We start from the raw sequence: 23,774 nt of genomic DNA, 5'->3' as shown, positions 1-23,774 counted from the left end.
TCTGGGCACAGTAATAAACTGAGGTCTGGAGGAGGGGCATAGAGGGAGGAGCCAGTGCACACCCATACCTAAAGTTCTTTCTTAAAGTGCCCATGTCTCCTGCGGAGCCCGTCTATCCCCATAGTCCTTACGGAGTCCCCAGCATCCTCTAGGACGTAAGAGAAACACTATTTTACCATTAATAAAAAATAAATAAACCAACAGCGGCAGTGTGGAAGCAAAGTTTGTGCTGCATTTATTTGATTACCAAAATGTGTTAACATACATCTTCATGCAAATCTGCCAATAATATTGTATAAAACTTAATGAAACTGAAAAGCCATAGCAAGTTAGCATACAATGTAATGCATCAATGTACATCTGTCTCCTACACACAATAGAAAGTACCTATTTTATGGAGTGAACCATTACTCATGATAATGCAGCCTGTGAATTCACTCTGAAATAGTGACTAAGCTGGTTCTTAGTTAAAATCTGTATTCTCATGAATCTTGGCAGAAAGCATAAAATGGCTGCCTCAACTATGTGTAGGTGACTGATGCACGTGGGAGGCATTATGGTATGCCAAAGACATCACTACAGTCACAGCACTTTGAATGTCTTTGTAGGAGAAATACATTTTAGGACTTCCAGAAAGAAAAGCAAATGTATGTAAAATAAGTAGTCAGCAGTAATTCAAGGACTTCAAATGTATTTTGTTGTAAACACAAAATATATTTTTATTTTAGCATAAAGGACCATTTTAAGACGCAAGAAAGTTATTTACATTTTTGCTTGACACCTTTTTCCTTCTCAAATTCAGCAATCTGGTTTAGAAGGCTTAGTAAATTCCCAGGCAAATCCTTGTTGGCTGTGGAATTACCATTCTGCGCTGTCTCTCTCTCTTTGCCATCTCTATGAGATTTACTTGCACTACCTTGGGAAGCCTGTTCATGTGTTCTACTACTACTACCACCCCCAGTAGACTTCCTCTCAGTAGTTCCACAATCAGAAATGCGATCCTTAGATGTATAAGAATCTGATCTTCTGCTCAATGCTTTCGGTTTGTCACGTTCAGCATAATTATCATTCCGTTTATCGTCTGCTTTTCTGTAGTAGGAGTCTGTAGAATCACTTTTACTAGACCTGTACTTGCTGGTCACAGCTGTACTGTGGGATAGACTACTATTGGTCTGAGTCTTTGCACTACAGTAGGAATCTCTTGAATCTTCCGACCTACCTCCAACATTATCGATAAATTCTATGGATGATGATGAGGACAGGGAACGATTCTTTATTTTATCCTCAATAGATCTCCTGTGATGACCCTGTCTGTCCTGGACTTCATATGCTTTGCGAGTGTCTACTTTCAAAAAGGAGGCAGAAGTGTCTGCAGGAGGGGTACACTGTTCGTCTTCATTATAAGAGTGCTTCCTAGAATGGCTTGAAGACATGGAATGCTTTCTACGCAACTTTTGTTTTTTGTGTTTTTTATGACTGGCAGAAGATGAAGAGGATGCAGAATCAGAGGAGTCTGAGGAAGAACTACTTGAAGAGGAAGATCTTCGTTTGCGTTTTTTCTTTCTAGCATAAACAAAATAATTAAATGCAATTTGGTAATCAACATTTGACATGTCAACATAAAGCAATCCTTTTATGCCAATTTTTATATATATGTGCTATGATTCCTTTTTTATTGTTTATGTGGCAGCTATGAGATCTTTACTATTCTGCACCATGCCGCAAAGCCCAACACATTTAATAAATCTGCATTAACTCTACACAACACCATACACCAGTAGCTATAAGCCAGCTGGCAATACGCAAAGGTAAAAATAAAAGCACTCCCCCTAACATGCAAATCATGTAGCAATTGGACAAAGCCTACTCCCTGGAACATCCATTGTTCTAGTAATGTAACAGTTCTCCAAATTACTGAAAAATTTGAGAAATAGGAAAACCTGTAACTGCACTGGATCTGTATTGGTAGGACATGATTGCACAGATGCACTGCCAAACAAATCTCCTTCAAAAGCTTGAATTCTTCTCTGTAGATTTTATCAGTTTCAATGAAAGTTAACCCACATGATGGACCATCATCAAACTGCTGCACAGGGAAGGTAGCCAGCAGTTAAAAACATTCCCTCAAGCATATAAAACTGCAATAACATACTATGATAACGTGCTCATCCAAACGGGGGATAAATGTATTAACAGGGGCTAGTATTTGTTTCACAGGGTTGGGGGATGGAATCCCAGAGGTCATTATACCGACACCGGGATCCGGCCGTCAGAATGCTGGCAGCGGGGCAAGCACTAGAAATCCCCTTGCGGGATCTGTGGCTCGCTGCACTCACCACAGGTTCTATTTCCACTCTATGGGTGTCATGGACACCCACTAGTGGGAATAGACCTGGAGCAGCTGTCTGCATTCTCTGCTTTCGGGATCCCGACCGCCGGGATAGTAACTACATCACGTTTCACAAGTATGGCAACAAATCAGACTGTCTACTCTGTAACCTGCTTTACGCCATTTTTCAGTTTCTGAAAAATTTCCAAGTCAGAACTGACTTCAAGGTGATGCAATTTCTGACCTTTTTAAAGAATTGTTTTCAAAGATATTTATTTACAATATAACATAGCGGTAATCATAATGGAAAAGTTTTTGAATGAGCCATCTTTACCACAAATCTCACCCAAACACATGGCTTCCTTATTGGGCGCTGTGACTACAGAAAATGTATAGAGGATGATTAAAAGAGGCGAATCCTCTCCAAAGCTCCAGGCCCTGAAGGCTCGACCAATGAATTCTAGAAGGTATAACTTCCTAAAACTTCTGCTCCACTTACACATGTCTATAACACCCTGGTTAATTCAGATGCTTTACCCTTTAACCACTTAACTGACAAATATTTTTTCCAAAAACCGCTCAGAAATTGTCAGGATTTTTTTTATGATTGAATTAGCTTAAGAATATATAAATAAAGGATCGTCCAAAACGATTTTCTTTAAAGAAAAAAAAAAAACCAAATGGTGCAAATATCGATGGTCGGAACATTGCGACTTCCAGTATCAGGCATCTGACCTTCTCAGCAGCCCCCAAAGCTCCTCGGGAAGGTGAGGGACTTTTTTTTAATTTACATTTTCCTAGCGGCCGCAGTCGCTGGGTGGGGGTGGGGGGTTGCTGCTGGGCTGACCGATTGGCACCACAGCAGCAGAGGGTCTGACTGATTACATCATAAGTGACCATCTATATATTGGTAGATGCTCAATTAGCTTAGTGATATTCAGGTGCTCGAAAAGGAGGGGTATTTCTAAGCAAGAAAAAAAGGCATTTGTTTCCCCCAGCACCCTGAATGATAACCGTAACCAGATATAAATTCCACATGATAATAGAATTCAGAGATCTTCGTTACACATATTTGCGCAAATGTGTGAATAAGCCCCAAAGCCGCATCAAGGCGTCTCTGTATATTTGGGGTCCCTAGCGCTATATCCAGGTGCAGGGTGTGGCACCCCAAAACACCAGCATAAGCCAGAAAGCCCAGCGTAGCATACCAGTGAAAAAACTATAGTGTTAATAAATTAGTATTTAGGTCATATGTGACCATGTCAGGGAAAGCCCAACCTGGTGTGGTCGCATCTGATCATGACCTTGTTTTGACTTCCTCATACAGACAAATATCCCTGCTTAACACTAATTTTTACTAAGAAATTGGCTGAGCACCTGAAATGTCTCCTCCTTAGTGCTGTGCACACAGACCAATAAGGCTTTAGATGATGAAGGCACTTAGACCCCAGAACCTTATGGATATTTAAGACCGTCTCTCATGCTGTGGAGTCTGGTGGGGGTGGTCCTAGTTTATAGCTATCACTTGCAGGGCCGTCTTTTCATATGGGCTCAATGGGCTCTTGCCCAAGGGCCCCAGGAGTCTAAGGGTGCTAGGCTGATAGCTGAGGGTCCCCTCTTTCTAGGGGTACCAGATTTTTGAAAATCGGCCCTGGGGAACCAGAGATATCTGACTTCGAAGCAGTGGTCCCCATCCAAGACCGTTAATTGCTCTTCCCATCCAGATATCTTGGGTTCAGTCTGACTTACAGCTTTTCTGAGGGGACTCTCCAAAATATGGGACCTCTTTCCCATCAGTGGACACTGGCAGCTTGACTCTACTGTGCCCAGAACCGGAGATATAAGCCTTCAAGCAGCTGGTCCCTGCTCCAGCTCCACACATCTGGTTTGCAGTTTTATATTTTCACCGATGAATTGCTCTGGATCCTGAACTCTGATCCCCAAGTCCTTTGTATCTCCTGAAAGGTGGGACTCTACTTTTTTTATCACATTCAATGCTAAAAAATCTTTTTCCAGGAACTGGAGATATCTGCAGTCAGGCAAGCTGCCCTCCCACCGGAAAATGATGAATATTAAGCCCACTCCACTATCCACCCCTCCCCTACGTATTACACCCTGGAAGTAATGTACCGGTGCCCATTCATTCAGCCCAATGCCTCTTCTACAGTTTAGTGTTCTCCCTCCCACCGCATCTTGGCTCTGTGGACTTGTCTGGCTCTGTGGACTTGTCTCTTCCAAATGCTGCTTGGACTTCTAAGTGTGAGTTTTAAACAGCAAAAAGGTGAACTCTGATTAATCTCTGTCTATCCATATAGGGATAGTAATATTGTGAGAGAAAGTAATCTGATTCTGATTGTTTGTATCTATACTGTTTCTTTTTGTTTTATTATATCTGTACTGGGGGGTTTTTTTTTGGAGGGGGAAAAAAAAAAAAGTGTGAGGTGAAAAGCCAGAGGGGTTAACTCAGGTGTGAGTAATCAGGAGGAGGAGGGGCTGATTAAAGCAGCTGGCTGAGCCTATATAAGCAGTGACTAGACTCTTGGAGCTTGCTCTGTGGACTTGTCTCTTCCAAGTGCGAGTTTTAAACAGCAAAAAGGTGAGCTAGAATACAGAAAAAGGTGAGTTTTATAATACACAATCAGGAACACACATTTGCAGTACCATTAAACTTCTGGTGGGGCTGACCTTGAGAGTGAGTGAGAGGGTCTCTTACTTGGAGTAGCAGAGGGGCTGTGATTGTGCGTGTGAGGGGCTTTTTTTTTTTTCTCCTTTCTTTTTTTCTCTTTTTTTATTAGCAGGAGCTGGAAGCCGAGTGAACAGGAGGTGCAGTGAGCTGGAACAACTGCAACTGCTAAGTGGAGTATAGGTGCCACAGGAGAGAGTACTACGGCTGCATAAAAGTGAAGGACCAAGAACCGCACAAAGATAGATAAGTATAAGCCAGCTTAATTTATTGTATAAGTGAGATTGCTCGTCTTCTACTTTTTATTTTTGCTGCTTTTTCTGTGAGAGTAACAGGGAGTTGGACCTTACAAACAATATGGGAGGGGCTGTGATTGAGGACCTCACTCAGTGCATGTCGTGCAAGATGTATGCACACCTGGAGCTACCGGCCCAGTGTGATTACATCTGCACGAGGTGTGTGCGAACTGTTGCCCTGGAAGCCCAGGTAACTGATCTAGAGCAAACCGTTACGCGACTGAGGGAGATTCACAATCTCGAGCGTAGTTTAGACAGAACGGTGGAGGAGTTGCGGGAGGGGTCACTGGTAGAAGAGGATGATGATCAGGTAGCCAGTTGGGTCACAGTTAGAAGGAAGAAAAAGAGGGGGAGGCACGACATCTACGAACTATCAAACTCGAACAAATTTGCCCGATTGGACGAGGAATCGGAGGATGATAGTGAAGAAATGACGGTGCCGGAGGAGACTGCTCCCTCTAGCATCCAGAGGTGCTGTCCCTCTGGCGCGGTTGGGATAAAAGATAGAGAGGTACCTAGTCAGATGGTGGTGGTAGGGGATTCTATCATCAGGAAGGCAGATAGGGCAATCTGCTACCGGGACCGTGATCGCCGTACAGTCTGTTGTCTCCCGGGTGCTCGGGTACGGCACATCGCGGACCGGGTAGATAGATTGTTGGGAGGGGCTGGCAAAGACCCGGCGGTCTTGGTGCACGTTGGCACCAATGACAAAGTTAGCGGAAGGTGGGATGTCCTTAAGAAAGACTATAGGGACTTAGGAAAGAAACTGAAGGCAAGGACATCTAAGGTAATATTCTCGGAATTATTACCCGTGCCACGCGCTAGTCCAGGGAGGCAGAGGGAGATTAGGGAGGTAAATGTGTGGTTTAGGGATTGGTGCAGGAAAGAGGGGTTTGTGTTCCTGGAACACTGGGCGGACTTCTCAGTCAGGCGCCATCTCTTTTGTCGTGACGGATTGCACCAAGGTTGGAGGAGATTTTAAACTAGGAGCCTGGGGGGAGGGTTTAGCTAGAAACTACGGGTCATGCAGTGAGAATAGTGGGGATGGCGGTAGTAAACGAAAATAAGAATTTACTCACCGGTAATTCTATTTCTCGTAGTCCGTAGTGGATGCTGGGTACTCCGTAAGGACCATGGGGAATAGACACGCTCCGCAGGAGACTGGGCACTCTAAAAGAAAGATTAGGTACTATCTGGTGTGCACTGGCTCCTCCCTCTATGCCCCTCCTCCAGACCTCAGTTAGGGAAACTGTGCCCGGAAGAGCTGACACTACAAGGAAAGGATTTGGAATCCCGGGTAAGACTCATACCAGCCACACCAATCACACCGTACAACTTGTGATAACTATACCCAGTTAACAGTATGAACAACAAATGAGCCTCATTAACAGATGGCTCATAACAAAACCATTTAGTTAAGCAATAACTATATACACGTATTGCAGAGAGTCCGCACTTGGGACGGGCTCCCAGCATCCACTACGGACTACGAGAAATAGAATTACCGGTGAGTAAATTCTTATTTTCTCTGACGTCCTAGTGGATGCCGAGTACTCCGTAAGGACCATGGGGATTATAGCAAAGCTCCCAAACGGGCGGGAGAGTGCGGATGACTCTGCAGCACCGCAAGAGCAAACTCAAGGTCCTCCTCAGCCAGGGTATCAAACTTGTAGAATTTTGCAAACGTGTTTGACCCCGACCAGGTAGCAGCTCGGCAAAGTGGTAATGCCGAGACCCCTTGGGCAGGCGCCCAAGAAGAGCCCCCTTCCTCGTGGAATGGGCTTTTACTGATTTAGGATGCGGAAGTCCAGCCGCAGAATGTGCAAGTTGAATCGCGCCACAGATCCAGCGAGCAATAGTCTGCTTAGAAGCAGGAGCACCCAGCTTGTTGGGTGCATGCAGGATAACAGCGAGTCAGTATTTTTGACTCTAGCCGTCCTGGAAACAAAAATTTTCAGGGCCCGGACTACATCCAGCAACTTGGAGGCCTCCAAGTCCCGAGTAGCCGCAGGCACCACAATAGGTTGGTTCAAATGAAACGCTGATACCACCTTAGGGAGAAATTGGGGACGAATCCTCAATTCTGCCCTGTCCCTATGGAAGATCAGATAAGGGCTTTCACATGACAAAGCCGCCAATTCTGACACACGCCTAGCCGAAGCAAAGGCCAAATATATATGACCACTTTCCACGTGAGATACTTCAACTCCACGTTCTGAAGTGGCTCAAAACAATGTGATTTTAGGAAAACCAACACTACGTTGAGATCCCAAGGTGCCACTGGAGGCACAAAAGGGGGCTGAATATTCAGCACTCCCTTAACAACGTCTGAACTTCAGGCAACGTCTTTCCTAGCCTTTAACAGCGTAGGAATCACTTCATCTGGAACGCCCTTTTCCGTTAGGATCCTGCGTTCAACCGCCAAGCCTTCAAACGCAGCCGCGGTAAGTTTTGGAACAGACAGGGCCCCTGCAGTAACAGGTCCGTCTGAGACACAGAGGCCATGGGTCCTCCGAGATCATTTCTTGTAGTTCTGAGTACCAAGTTCTTCTTGGCCAATCCGGAACTACGAGTATAGTTCTTACTCCTCTCTTACTTACTATCCTCAGTACCTTGGGTATGAGAGGAAGAGGAGGGAACACATAAACCTACTGGTACACCCACAGTGTCACTAGTGCGTCCACAGCTATCGCCTGTGGGTCTCTTGACCTGGCGCAATACTTTTTTAGCTTTTTGTTGAGGCGGGACGCCATCATGTCCAACTGTGGCCGTTCCCAACGGTTCAAAATCTGCTTGAAGACTTCTGGATGAAGTCCCCACTCTCCCGGGTGGAGGTCGTGCCTGCTGAGGAAGTCTGCTTCCTAGTTTTCCACACCCGGAATGAACACTGCTGACAGTGTTAGCACGTGATACTCCGCCCATCGGAGAATCCTTGTGGCTTCTGCCAACGCCATCCTGCTTCTTGTGCCGCCTTGTCGGTTTACATGGGCGACAGCCGTGGTGTTGTCTGACTGAATCAGCACCGGCTGGTTTTGAAGCAGGGGTTCTGCTTGCCTTAGAGCATTGTAAATGGCCCTTAGGTCCAGAATATTTATGTGTAGGGAAGTCTCCTGACTCGACCATTGTCCTTGGAAATTTCTTCCCTGAGTGACTGCTCCCCAACCTCGGAGGCTTGCATCCGCGGTCACCAGGACCCAGTCCTGAATGCCGAATCTGCGGCCCTCGAGAAGATGAGCACTCTGCAGCCACCACAGCAAAGACACCCTGGCCCCGGGGACAGGGTGATCAGCTGATGCTGAAAGTTCCTTGCATGGAACCTGCCGAAGGGAATTGCTTCGTAAGAAGCTACCACCTTTTCCAGGACTCGCGTGCAATGATGCACCGACACCTGTTTTGGTTTTAGGAGGTCTCTGACCCGAGATGACAACTCCTTGGCCTTCTCCTCCGGGAGAAACACCTTCTTCTGTTCTGTGTCCAGAAACATGCCCAATATCAGCAGACGCGTCGTAGGAACCAGCTGCGACTTTGGGATATTCAGAATCCAGCCGTGCTGTTGTAGCACTTCCTGAGATAGTGCTACTCCGATCAACGACTGGTCCTTGGACCTCACCTTTATAAGGAGATCGTCCAAGTACGGGTTAATAATAACTCCCTTCTTTCGAAGGAATATCATCATTTTGGCCATTACCTTGGAACACACCCTCGGTGCCGTGGACAGACCAAACGGCAACGTCTGGAATTGGTAATGGCAGTTCTGTACCACAACCTTGAGGTACTCCTGGTGAGGTGGGTAAATGGGGACATGTAGGTAAGCATCCATGATGTCCAGTGATACCATGTAATCCCCCTCTTCCAGGCTTGCAATAACCGCCCTGAGCGATTCCATTTTGAACTCGAACTTCCTTATATAAGTGTTCAAGGATTTCAAATTTAGAATGGGTCTCACCGAACAGTCTGGTTTCGGTACCACAAACATTGTGGAATAGTAACCCCGTCCCTGTTGAAGGAGGGGAACTTTTATTATCACCTGCTGGAGGTACAGCTTGTGCATTGCCGCCAGTACTACCTCCCTGTCCTGGGGAGTAGTTGGCAAGGCTGATTTGAGGTAACGGCGAGGGGGAGACGCCTCGAATTCCAGCTTGTATCCCTGCGATACCACTTGTAGAACCCAGAGATCCACCTGTGAGCGAACCCACTGGTCGCTGAAGTTCCGGAGACGCGCCCCCACCGCACCTGGCTCCGTCTGTGGAGCCCCAGCGTCATGCGGTGGACTCAGTGGAAGCAGGGGAGGATTTTTGTTCCTGGGAACTGGCTGTCTGGTGCAGCTTTTTCCCTCTCCCCCTGCCTCTGGGCACAAAGGAAACACCTTTGATCCGCTTGCCTTTCTGAGGCCGAAAGGACTGTACCTGATAGTACGGTGCTTTCTTAGGTAGTGAGGGAGCCTGAGGTAAAAATGTCGATTTCCCAGCTGTTGCTGTGGATACGAGGTCCGAGAGACCATCCCCAAACAATTCCTCACCCTTATAAGGCAAAACCTCCATGTGCCTTTTAGAATCAGCATCACCTGTCCACTGCCGGGTCCATAATACCCTCCTAGCAGAAATGGACATTGCATTAATTCTAGATGCCAGCCGGCAAATATCCCTCTGTGCATCCCTCATAAATAAGACAACGTCTTTAATATGCTCTATGGTTAGCAAAATAGTATCCCTGTCGAGGGTATCAATATTATCTGACACGGTATCAGACCACGCTGCAGCAGCACTACACATCCATGCTGAAGCAATTGCAGGTCTCAGTATAGTACCTGAGTGTGTATATACAGACTTCAGGATAGCCTCCTGCTTTCTATCAGCAGGCTCCTTCAAGGCGGCCGTATCCTGAGACGGCAGTGCCACCTTTTTTGACAAGCGTGTGAGCGCCTTATCCACCCTAGCAGATATCTCCCAACGTGACCTATCCTCTGGCGGGAAAGGGTACGCCATCAGTAATTTTTTTAGAAATTACCAGTTTCTTCACACACTTCATTCAACTCATCTGATGGGGGAAAAAACACTGGCTGCTTTTTCTCCCCAAACATAATACCCTTTTTAGTGGTACCTGGGTTAACGTCAGAAATGTGTAACACATTTTTCATTGCCGTTATCATGCAACGGATGCCCCTTGTGGATTGTGTATATGTCTCATCCTCGTCGACACTGGAGTCAGACTCCGTGTCAACATCTGTGTCTGCCATCTGAGGTAGCGGGCGTTTGTGAGCCCCTGATGGTCTTTGAGATGCCTGGGCAGGCACGGGCTGAGAAGCCGGTTGTCCCACGGCTGTTACGTCATCCAGCCTTTTATGTAAGGAGTTGACACTGTCGGTTAATACCTTCCACATATCCATCCACTCTGGTGTCGACCCCGCAGGGGGTGACATCACATTTAATCGGCACCTGCTCCGCCTCCACATAAGCCTCCTCATCAAACATGTCGACACAGCCGTACCGACACACCGCACACACACAGGGAATGCTCTGACTGAGGACAGGACCCCACAAAGTCCTTTGGGGAGACAGAGAGAGAGTATGCCAGCACACACCACAGCGCTATATAAACAGGGATTTACACTATTACAGAAAGTGATTTTCCCTATAGCAGCTATACAATACAGTTTTGCGCCTAAATTTAGTGCCCCCCCTCTCTTTTTTACCCTTTGAGCCTGGAAACTGCAGGGAAGAGCCTGGGGAGCTGTCTTCCAGCGGAGCTGTGAAGAGGAAATGGCGCCAGTGTGCTGAGGGAGATAGCCCCGCCCCCTTCTCGGCGGGCTTATCCCGCGCTTTTATTAATATTATGGCAGGGGATTTTTGCACATATATAGTTTATTAGACTATATTATGTGCTTTTTGCCAATTTAAGGTACTCTAATTGCAGACCAGGGCGCCCCCCCCAGCGCCCTGCACCCAGTGACCGGAGTATGTGGTGTGCATAGGGAGCAATGGCGCACAGCTGCAGTGCTGTGCGCTACCTTAATGAAGACCGGAGTCTTCAGCCGCCGATTTCCAGGACGTTCTTCTTGCTTCTGGCTCTGCAAGGGGGACGGCGGCGCGGCTCCGGGACCGGACGACCGAGGCTGGGCCTGTGTTCGATCCCTCTGGAGCTAATGGTGTCCAGTAGCCTAGAAGCTTAAGCTAGCTGCAAGCAGGTAGGTTCGCTTCTCTCCCCTAAGTCCCTCGTAGCAGTGAGTCTGTTGCCAGCAGATCTCACTGAAAATAAAAAACCTAACAAATACTTTCTTTACTAGAAGCTCAGGAGAGCCCCTAGTGTGCAACCAGCTCGAGCCGGGCACAGATTCTAACTGAGGTCTGGAGGAGGGGCATAGAGGGAGGAGCCAGTGCACACCAGATAGTACCTAATCTTTCTTTTAGAGTGCCCAGTCTCCTGCGGAGCCCGTCTATTCCCCATGGTCCTTACGGAGTACCCAGCATCCACTAGGACGTCAGAGAAATGGGGAAGAAGTTGGGGGGAGGGTAAGAGCAGGCGGTAAGGTTACTAACATGGGTACTAAAAGGGATTTTACCAAAGCACTAACCAATGACGATTACAGGTCATCCTTGCTACATAAGGTGAAAGATGTCCCTAACGCAAGGGAAAATACTTATCTTAGTTGTATGTATGTAAACGCCAGAAGCATTACTGGTAAAAAGGGTGAACTAGAAATACTTGCAGCAAGCAAACAGTATGATATTATAGGCATTACTGAAACTTTGTGGGATGAATCTCATGATTGGACAGTCAATCTAGAGGGCTATACACTGTTTAGGAGAGACCGACTAAATAAAAAGGGTGGAGGGGTGTGTCTTTACGTAAAGCCGTTTTTAAAACCTAATATACGGGAAGATATTCAGGAGGGGACTGTAGACACTGTCGAGACATTATGGGTAGAAATTGCATGCGGGGAAAAAAGAATAAAAAAGTTAGTATTGGGTGTATGCTATAGGCCGCCTGGTATCAACGCATCTGATGATGAATTGTTACTAAAGCAAATTGAAAGAGCAGCAGGAGTAGGAGACATAGTAGTGATGGGAGATTTTAACTATCCAGAGATAAACTGGAAAAACAATTCATGTGATACTGCTAGGGGCAATATGTTTTTAAACACACTTAATGATAACTACTTAGTCCAACTAATTGAGGAACCAACTAGGTACAATGCAATCTTAGACCTGGTATTAACAAACAATGGGGATTTGGTATCAGGTATTATAGTAGGGGAACCCATAGGAAACAGCAACCACAATATGGTCACATTCAATATCAGTTTCTATAAACAGCCCTATACTGGCTCAACTAGGACTTTAAACTTTAGCAAAGCAAATTTTGAAAAGATGAGGTTATTTTTCAGGGATACTGAATGGGAAGGTTTGTTTTTAGGAAAAAATACTACGGAGAAATGGGAGGTACTAAAATTCCTGCTAGCTAAAAATACACTCAAATGTATTCCTATGAGTAGCAAAAAAAGGAATAAAAATCATAAACCGATGTGGCTTAACAAAAAGATTAAGGAACTTATGGGCAAGAAAAGGTGAGCATTTAAAAAATACAAATCTGACGGGGAAGCAGAGTCATTTCAGCACTATAAGGAATGTAACAAAATTTGCAAAAAGGAAATAAGAGCGGCTAAAGTAGAAACTGAAAAACTAGTAGCGAAGGAAAGCAAAGCGAATCCCAAAAAATTATTTAAATACATTAATAGCAAGAGATTAAAGAAGGAGAGTATAGGCCCTTTAAAAGACAAGTTGGGAGTCTTAAGCAAAAATGATAATGACATAGCGGACACACTAAATGAGTTTTTTTCAACAGTATTCACTCGTGAGGACCCAATTCAGGGACGAACGCACAATCTCAATAATGAGAATATCACACTGATAGGTACTTATTTAAGCGAGGAAGTAGTCTGTGACCGATTAAAACATTTAAAGATTAATAAATCACCAGGGCCCGATGGTATTCATCCAAGGGTTCTAATGGAGCTTCACTCTGAACTGGCAAAACCGCTATCTTTGAGGATTCATTTATATCAGGTATGGTTCCCAAAGACTGGCGTATAGCGGAAGTAATGCCTATATTCAAAAAGGGAAGTAAAGCTGAATCAGGTAATTATAGACCAGTTAGTCTTACATCTATAGTGGGGAAAGTATTGGAAGGTATTCTAAGAGATAGTATTCAGAAGTTCCTTGAAACCAATAAGGTCATTAAAAGGAATCAACATGGGTTTATGAAGGACAGATCCAGTCAAACCAACTTACTTGGCTTTTATGAAACAGTAAGCGCAAACCTAGATCAGGGTAAAGACGTGGATGTAATCTTTTTAGACTTTGCCAAAGCGTTCGATACTGTACCACACATGAGACTTATCTACAAGCTACAAGAATCAGGGCTAGGAAGCACAATATGCACTTGGGTCAAAAACTGGTTAGATAATAGGAAGCAGCGCGTTGTGGTTAATGGATCTTTTTCAACTTGAACTGAAGTGCTAAGTGGCGTGCCGCAAGGCTCAGTATTAGGACCGCTATTGTTCAATATTTTCATTAACGACCTAACAGAAGGTCTAGAGAGCATGGTGTAAATTTTTGCAGATGATACCAAATTGTGTAAGGCTATAAATACAGAGGAGGATGCCGAGTCTCTTCAGAACGACTTAGTTAAATTAGAAGCATGGGCAGCAAAATGGAGAATGCGCTTCAACACAGACAAGTGTAAGGTAATGCACTGTGGTAACAAGAACATAAATTACACCTACCTACTAAATGGGGTAAAATTAGGGGATTCTGTACTGGAAAAGGACTTAGGTGTCCTCATAGATAGCAAGCTAAGCAGTAGTACCCAAAGTAGGACTGCAGCAAAGAAGGCTAATAAGATTTTACTCACCGGTAAATCTATTTCTCGTAGTCCGTAGTGGATGCTGGGAACTCCGTAAGGACCATGGGGAATAGACGGGCTCCGCAGGAGACTGGGCACTCTAAAAGAAAGATTAGGTACTATCTGGTGTGCACTGGCTCCTCCCACTATGACCCTCCTCCAGACCTCAGTTAGGATACTGTGCCCGGAAGAGCTGACACAATAAGGAAGGATTTTGAATCCCGGGTAAGACTCATACCAGCCACACCAATCACACCGTATAACTCGTGATACTATACCCAGTTAACAGTATGAAATATAACTGAGCCTCTCAACAGATGGCTCAACAATAACCCTTAGTTAGGCAATAACTACATACAAGTATTGCAGACAATCCGCACTTGGGATGGGCGCCCAGCATCCACTACGGACTACGAGAAATAGATTTACCGGTGAGTAAAATCTTATTTTCTCTGACGTCCTAGTGGATGCTGGGAACTCCGTAAGGACCATGGGGATTATACCAAAGCTCCCAAACGGGCGGGAGAGTGCGGATGACTCTGCAGCACCGAATGAGAGAACTCAAGGTCCTCCTCAGCCAGGGTATCAAATTTGTAGAATTTAGCAAACGTGTTTGCCCCTGACCAAGTTACAGCTCGGCAAAGTTGTAAAGCAGAGACCCCTCGGGCAGCCGCCCAAGATGAGCCCACTTTCCTCGTGGAATGGGCTTTTACTGATTTAGGATGCGGCAATCCAGCCGCAGAACGCTCCAGCTGAATTGTGCTACAAATTCAGCGAGCAATAGTCTGCTTAGAAGCAGGAACACCTATTTTGTTGGGTGCCTACAGGATAAAAAGCGAGTCAGTTTTCCTGACTCCAGCCGTTCTGGAAATATAAATTTTTAAGGCCCTGACTACGTCCAGTAACTTGGAATCTTCCAAGTCTCTAGTAGCCGCAGGCACTACAATAGGTTGGTTCAAGTGAAAAGCTGATACCACCTTAGGGAGAAACTGGGGACGAGTCCTCAATTCTGCCCTATCCATATGGAAAATCAGATAAGGGCTTTTACATGACAAAGCCGCCAATTCTGACACACGCCTGGCCGAAGCCAAGGCCAATAACATGACCACTTTCCACGTGAGATTTAAAATCCAGTTTTAAGTGGCTCAAACCAATGTGATTTTAAGAAACTCAACACCACGTTGAGATCCCAAGGTGCCACAGGAGGCACAAAAGGGGGCTGAATATGTAGCACTCCCTTTACAAATGTCTGAACTCCAGGCAGTGAAGCCAGTTCTTTCTGGAAGAAAATCGACAGAGCCGAAATCTGGACCTTAATGGAACCCAAGTTTAGGTACATAGTCACTCCTGACTGTAGTAAGTGCAGAAAACGACCCAGCTGAAATTCCTCTGTTGGGGCCTTCCTGGCCTCACACGACGCAACATATTTTCGCCAAATACGGTGATAATGGTTTGCGGTTACTTCTTTCCTGGCTTTTATCAGCGTAGGAATGACTTCCTCCGGAATGCCCTTTTCCTTTAGGATCCGGAATTCAACCGCCATGCCATCAAACGCAGCCGCGGTAAGTCTTGGAACAGACAGGGCCCCTGCTGTAGCAGATCCTGTCTGAGCGGTAGAGGCCATGGGTCCTCTGATATCATTTCTTGAAGTTCTGGGTACCAAGCTCTTCTTGGCCCATCCGGAACCACGAGTATCGTTCTTACTCCTCGTTTTCTTATTATTCTCAGTACCTTTGGTATGAGAGACAGAGGAGGGAATACATAAACCGACTGGTACACCCACGGTGTCACTAGAGCGTCCACAGCTATTGCCTGAGGGTCCCTTGACCTGGCGCAATATCTAGTTTTTTGTTTAGGCGGGACGCCATCATGTCCACCTGTGGCCTTTCCCAACGGTTTACCAACAGTTGGAAGACTTTTGGATGAAGTCCCCACTCTCCCGGGTGTAGGTCGTGTCTGCTGAGGAAGTCTGCTTCCCAGTTGTCCACTCCCGGAATTGACACTGCTGACCGTGCTAAGACGTGATTTTCCGCCCATCGGAGAATCCTTGTGGCTTCTGCCATCGCCATCCTGCTTCTTGTGCCGCCCTGTCGGTTTACATGGGCGACTGCCGTGATGTTGTCTGATTGGATCAGTACTGGCTGGTTTTGAAGCAGAGGCCTTGCCAGACTTAGGGCATTGTAAATGGCCCTCAGTTCCAGAATATTTATGTGTAGGGACGACTCCTGACTTGACCAAAGTCCTTGGAAATTTCTTCCCTGTGTGACTGCCCCCCAGCCTCGAAGGCTGGCATCCGTGGTTATCAGGACCCAGTCCTGTATGCCGAATCTGCGACCCTCTTGAAGATGAGCACTCTGCAGCCACCACAGTAGAGATACCCTGGTCCTTGGAGACAGGGTTATCAGCCGATGCATCTGAAGATGCGATCCCGACCACTCGTCCAAGAGGTCCCACTGAAAAGGTTCTTGCATGGAATTTTGCTTCGTAAGAAGCTACCATTTTTCCCAGGACTCGTGTGCAGTGATGCACCGATACCTGTTTTGGTTTCAGGAGGTCTCTGACTAGAGATGACAGCTCCTTGGCTTTCTCCTGCAGGAGAAACACTTTTTTCTGTTCTGTGTCCAGAACCATCCCCAGGAACAGTAGGCTTGTGGTAGGAACCAGCTGTGACTTTGGAATGTATAGAATCCATCCGTGCTGTTGTAGCACTTCCCGAGATAGTGCTACTCCAACCAACAACTGCTCCTTGGACCTCGCCTTTATAAGGAGATCGTCCAAGTACGGGATAATTAAAACTCCCTTTTTTCGAAGGAGTATCATCATTGCTGCCATTACCTTGGTAAAGACCCTCGGTGCCGTGGACAGTCCAAACGGCAGTGTTTGGAATTGGTAATGGCAATCCTGTACCACAAATCTGAGGTACTCCTGGTGAGGATGGTAAATGGGGACATGTAGGTAAGCATCCTTGTAATCCCCCTCCTCCAGGCTTGCAATAACCGCCCTGAGCGATTCCATCTTGAACTTGAATTTTTTTTATGTATGTGTTCAAGGATTTCAAATTTAAAATGGGTCTCACCGAACCGTCCGGTTTCGGTACCACAAACAGTGTGGAATAGTAACCCCGTCCTTGTTGAAGTAGGGGCACCTTGACTATCACCTGCTGGGAACACAGCTTGTGAATTGCCTCTAGCACAGCCTCCCTGCCTGAGGGAGTTGTCGGCAAGGCAGATTTGAGGAAACGGCAGGGGGGGAGACGCCTCGAATTCCAGCTTGTACCCCTGAGATACTACTTGAAGGATCCAGGGATCCACCTGTGAGCGAGCCCACTGATCGCTGAAATTTTTGAGGCGGCCCCCCACCGTACCTGGCTACGCCGGTGGAGCCCCCGCGTCATGCGGTGGACTCAGAGGAAGAATTTTGATTCTGGGAACTGGCTGACTGGTGCAGCTTTTTCCCTCTTCCCTCGTCTCTGTGCAGAAAGGAAGCGCCTTTGACCTGCTTGCTTTTCTGAAGCCGAAAGGACTGTACCTGATAATACAGTGCTTTCTTAGGCTGTGAGGAAACCTGAGGTAAAAATTTTTCTTCCCAGCTGTTGCTGTGGATACGAGGTCCCAGAGACCATCCCCAAACAATTCCTCACCCTTATAAGGCTCTATGTGCCTTTTAAAGTCAGAATCACCTGTCCAGTGTCGGGTCTCTAATACCCTCCTGACAGAATGGACATTGCATTAATTCTGGATGCCAGCCGGCAAAATATCCCTCTGTGCATCCCTCATATATAAGACGACGTCTTTAATATGCTCTTATGTTCGCAAAATAGTATCCCTGTTTGACAGGGTCACAGACCACGCTGCAGCAGCACTATCTGCAGGTCTCAGTCTAGTACCTGAGTGTGTAAATACAGACTTCAGGATAGCCTCCTGCTTTTTATCAGCAGGTACCTTCAAAGTGGCCGTATCCTAAGACGGCAGTGCCACCTTTTTTGACAAACGTGTGAGCGCCTTATCCACCCTAGGGGATATCTCCCAGCGTAACTTATCCTCTGGCGGGAAAGGGTACGCCATCAGTAACTTTTTAGAAATTACCAGTTTCTTATCGGGGGAACCCACGCTTTTTCACACTTCATTCACTCATTTGATGGGGGAACAAAACACTGCCTGCTTTTTCTCCCCAAACATAAAACCCTTTTTTAGTGGTACTTGGGTTAATGTCAGAAATGTGTAACACATTTTTTATTGGCGGGATCATGTAACGGATGTTCCTAGTGGATTGTGTATATGTCTCAACCTCGTCGACACTGGAGTCAGACTCCGTGTCGACATCTGTGTCTGCCATCTGAGGGAGCGGGCGTTTTTGAGCCCCTGATGGCCTTTGAGACGCCTGGGCAGGCGCGGGCTGAGAAGCCGGCTGTCCCACAGCTGTTACGTCATCCAGCCTTTTTGTAAGGAGTTGACACTGTCTGTTTATACCTTCCACCTATCCATCCACTCTGGTGTCGGCCCCACAGGGGGCGACATCACATTTATCGGCATCTGCTCTGCCACCACATAAGCCTCCTCATCAAACGTGTCGACACAGCCGTACCGACACACCGCACACACACAGGGAATGCTCTGACTGAGGACAGGACCCCACACAGCCCTTTGGGGAGACAGAGAGAGAGTATGCCAGCACACACCAGAGCGTAGGGATTAACACTATATTGAGTGAATTTTTCCCAATAGCTGCTTATACAATATTGCGCCTAAATTTAGTGCCCCCCCCTCTCTTTTTAACCCTTTGAGCCTGCAAACTACAGGGGAGAGCCTGGGGAGCTGTCTTCCAGCTGCACTGTGAAGAGAAAATGGAGCCAGTGTGCTGAGGGAGATAGCTCCGCCCCCTTTTCGCTGACTTTTCTCCCGCTTTTTTATGGATTCTGGCAGGGGTATTTATCACATAGCCTCTGGGGCTATATATTGTGATATATTTGCCAGCCAAGGTGTTTTTATTGCTGCTCAGGGCGCCCCTCCCTAGCGCCCTGCACCCTCAGTGACCGGAGTGTGAAGTGTGTATGAGGAGCAATGGCGCACAGCTGCAGTGCTGTGCGCTACCTTGGTGAAGACTGATGTCTTCTGCTGCCGATTTTCCGGACCTCTTCTTGCTTCTGGCTCTGTAAGGGGGACGGCGGCGCGGCTCCGGGAACGAACACCAAGGCCAGTTCCATGCGGTTGATCCCTCTGGAGCTAATGGTGTCCAGTAGCCTAAGAAGCCCAAGCTAGCTGCAAGCAGGTAGGTTCGCTTCTTCTCCCCTTAGTCCCTCGATGCAGTGAGCCTGTTGCCAGCAGGTCTCACTGTAAAATAAAATACCTAAAATAAACTTTCTTTCTAGGAGCTCAGGAGAGCCCCTAGTGTGCATCCAGCTCGGCCGGGCACAGAAATCTAACTGAGGTCTGGAGGAGGGTCATAGTGGGAGGAGCCAGTGCACACCAGATAGTACCTAATCTTTCTTTTAGAGTGCCCAGTCTCCTGCGGAACCCGTCTATTTCCCATGGTCCTTACGGAGTTCCCAGCATCCACTAGGACGTCAGAGAAAAGATATTAGCATGCATAAAACGGGGTATTGATGCTAGGGACGAGAGTATTATACTCCCGTTATATAAATCACTAGTGAGGCCACACCTTGAATACTGTGTACAATTCTGGGTACCGTACTACAAAAAGGATATCCTGGAGCTTGAAAAGGTACAGAGGAGGGCGACCAAACTAATTAAGGGCATGGAGACGATGGAATACAAGGAAAGGCTTGAAAGACTAGGCATGTTTACATTGGAAAAGCGGAGACTAAGAGGGGAAACGATCAACATCTACAAATATATAAGGGGACAGTACACAGAGCTTGCGCGGGACCTGTTTTTGGTTAGATCAACACAGAGGACTCGTGGACACTCGCTCAGGTTAGAGGAGAGGAGATTCCACACAATACGGCGTAAAGGCTTTTTCACGGTAAGGACAATACATGTTTGGAATTCCCTGCCTGAGGGAGTTGTAATGGCGGAATCTGTCAACACCTTTAAGAATGGGTTAGATAAATTCCTAATGGATAAGGATATCCAGGGGTATGGTGCATAGTCATGCATTATAGTTACTATAAATAGGGATAAAATTTAACGGCTGACAGCAGCATCAGTCAGAAATTTTAGTCAAATCATCATGCATAGGAGACCACAAATAGGTTGAACTCGATGGACAATTGTCTTTTTTCAACCTCAGATACTATGTTACTATGTTTTATCTTCCACCATCTGTGCATTAAAGGAGTAATTAGCAGAAATGAATGCTCCAGGTCCTACATGCCTACCGCCCGATGATCGCACCCCCCACACCTACCGCTGGAGGATGGGTGAGGGGCCAAGTGCATTGCTGTGCCCAGGGGCCTACACTGCTGTTAAGACGGCCCTGATCACTTGATGTAAAAACAAACATTTGACTTGGTGCCACCTCTATGAGACACTTCAGAGATTTGGGTTCCCTCCATATTATTTTCAACTAATACAAACTTTGTATACGTCCCCCTCTTTATGTTTTGGCAAATGGTTTCTTCCCCCTTCTTCATACAAGCAGGGAACAAACAAGGATGTCTCCTTTCCCCTCTTATTTGCCCTGGCATTGTAACCCTTGCCATAACCTTGCAGTCTTCCCTTGTATTCGAGGATGGGAGGTTAGACCTCTAGATCTAAAGGTAGCTCTATCTGCAGAAGAAATTATGTTACATTGTCTCCGACCCAGCTACATCTATACCTGCTATACTGGAAACAATTGCCATATCCAGTTCTTTCACAGGATCTCACATTACAGGTTGAGTATCCCATATCCTAATATTCCGAAATACGGAATTTTTTGAGTGAGCGTGAGATAGTGAAACCTATGTTTTCTGATGGCTCAATGTACACAAACTTTGTTTAATACACAAAGTTATTAAAAATATTGTATTAAATGACCTTCAGGCTGTGTGTATAAGGTGTATATGAAACATATATGAATTGTGTGAATGTACACACTTTGTTTAATGCACAAAGTTATTAAAAATATTGCCTAAAATTACCTTCAGACTGTGTGTATAAGGTGTATATGAAACATAAATGCCTTCTGTGCTTAGGTTTAGGTCCCATCGCCATGATCTCTCATTATGGTATGCAATTATTCCAAAATACAGAAAAATCCGATATCCAAAATACCTCCGGTCCCAAGCATTTTGGATAACGGATACTCAACCTGTAATATCCAAAAATCTGAGATCCATCCATTATACCTGCTTGTCATTGTTGCCTTTCACTACCCAATTGTCGCACTTTCATGTCACTCACCATAAAAAATACCTTTGCATTAATATTCCTGCTAATCAAAATTTGTCACCTATTTGCAAAATTCTGACCCGGTTAGAGAACTGGATGCACCTGCCCCTCTCTTTACTTGGAATAGCATTACGTTAGAGTCAAAACTGTCTAACTGTAGTCAAATGTTTCCACTAGCTATATGATTATCTGATGTCATAGCATGTTCCACTGCATTTACTAAACTTGCCAGTCAGAAAAACCAGATACATTGCTCCAGTCTAATGTAGACAAACATTTGGTGGCACAGTCCTCCCAGATATTCAAGCTTTTTCTCATGCAGACTTCATCTACATTGCGGATTAGTTTTAAACTACAATCACTTAACTAATATCCCTCTAGATGAGTATATCTTTGCCCCATATGCCCCAGCAGCACTGCTCCATCTCTGCATAGCACTTGTCCCCCCTCATATACAGAATCCTCTTTTCTTTAAGGATATACAGATGTGTCCTTATACATCCTTGCTGCAGTCACGTTGAACAGCCTTTCTAGTCACAACATGCAGTGACACAGTATCTCAGATTGTCTTTATATGCGACTTTTTACGTTTAAATGCGTTTGGAGTTGCATTACTATGCGAATAGAAAAGCATAAGCAGCTTCTGCTGATTAATAGAGGATTCTAATTACCTACCGGTAAATCCTTTTCTCTTAGTCCGTAGAGGATGCTGGGGTCCACATTAGTACCATGGGGTATAGACAGGTCCACTAGCACTTTAAGAGTTTGAGAGTGTGGTCTGGCTCCTCCCTCTATGCACCTCCTACCAGTCTCAGTCTAGAAACTGTGCCCGAGAAGACTGACGACTTCGAGAGAAGGATTATACACAGATAGTGGCAAGATTCACACCAGCTCACACATACAAGGCAAACCACTGCAGGATCACGAAGCGCTGGGCGGGCGCCAAGCATCCTCTACGGACTACGAGAAAAGGATTTACCGGTAGGTAGTTAAAATCCTATTTTCTCTTACGTCCTAGAAGATGCTGGGGTCCACATGGGGATGTACCAAAGCTTCCAGAAAGGGAGGGAGAGCGCGGAGGCTCATGCAGATCTGATTGACCAAACTTTAGGTCCTCAGAGGCCAAATTATTGAACTTGTAGAACTTAGCAAACGTTTTTGACCCAGACCAAGTAGCCGCTCAGCCAAGTTGTAAAGCAGAGACACCCCGGGCAGCCGCCCAGGTAGAACCCTCCTTACGAGTAGAGTGGGCTTTAACAGACGTAAGACACGGCAATCCTGCCGTAGAACACGCATCCTGGATAGTGAACCTGATCCAGCAGCGAGAGATCGTCTGCTTAGAAGCAGGACACCCAAGTTTCTTGGGATCATACAGGACAAACAGAGTTTGATTTTTTTGTGACGAGCAGTCCTTCACATAGATTTTCAGAGCCCTTACAACATCCAAGGACTTTGATAAAAATGAGGAGTCAGTAGCAACTGGCACCACAATAGGTTGGTTGATATGAAATGCCGACACAACCTTCGGAAGGAACTGCTGACGTGTCCGGAGCTCAGCTCTATCTTCATGGAAGATCAAGTAGGGGCTCTTACAAGACAAAGCCCCCAACACAGACACACGTCTAGCAGAAGCCAAGGCCAACAAAGTGACCGCCTTCCACTTGAGAAACTTGTAGAGGTTCGAACCAATCCGATTGGAGGAACTGTAACACCACGTTAAGAACCCAGGGTGCTGTAGGCGGCACAAAGGGAAGCTGGATGTGCAGAACCCCTTTCAGAAAAGTCTGAACCACAGGGAGGGAAGCCAACTGTTTCTGGAAAAAAATGGATAGGGACAAAATCTGGACCTTTACAGATCCCAACATCAGGCCCATATCCACACCTGCTTGCAGGAAGAGGAGAAACCGTCCCAGTTGAAACTCCACAGTAGGAAACTTCTTGGACTCACACCAAGATACATTTTTTCCAAATACGATGGTAATGTTTAGACGTTACTCCTTTCCTAGCCTGTATCAGGGTAGGAATAACCTTGTTCGGAATGCCCTTCAGAGCCAATATCTGGCGTTCAACCTCCATGCCGTCAAACGATGCCACGGTAAGTCTTGATAAGCGAACGGCCCTTGCTGCAGCAGGCCTCGGCTCTTCTAGTAGTAGATCCAGAAGATCCACGTACTAAGCCCTTCTTGGCCAGTCTGGAGCAATGAAGATTGCCTGAACTCTTGTTCTCTTTATGA

The 23,774-nt window shown here is 46.2% G+C and overlaps 1 protein-coding gene across 1 annotated transcript in view; it reads right to left on the bottom strand.

The window, feature by feature from the left end:
- Positions 1-683: 683 nt before the first annotated feature.
- Positions 684-23,774, bottom strand: part of TTC14 (tetratricopeptide repeat domain 14) — a 140,678-nt gene continuing 117,587 nt past the window's right edge. Inside the window, exon 12 of the mRNA XM_063916324.1 lies at positions 684-1,563. Within this exon, the coding sequence (XP_063772394.1) occupies positions 759-1,563 (805 nt within the window). The 3' untranslated portion in view covers positions 684-758. The remainder of the gene's footprint in view (positions 1,564-23,774) is intronic.

Source organism: Pseudophryne corroboree, chromosome 4 (assembly GCF_028390025.1).
Source record: "Pseudophryne corroboree isolate aPseCor3 chromosome 4, aPseCor3.hap2, whole genome shotgun sequence".
In the NCBI taxonomy this organism is placed as follows: Eukaryota; Metazoa; Chordata; class Amphibia; order Anura; family Myobatrachidae; genus Pseudophryne; species Pseudophryne corroboree.
This window is presented reverse-complemented; position numbering and strand designations above follow the sequence as displayed.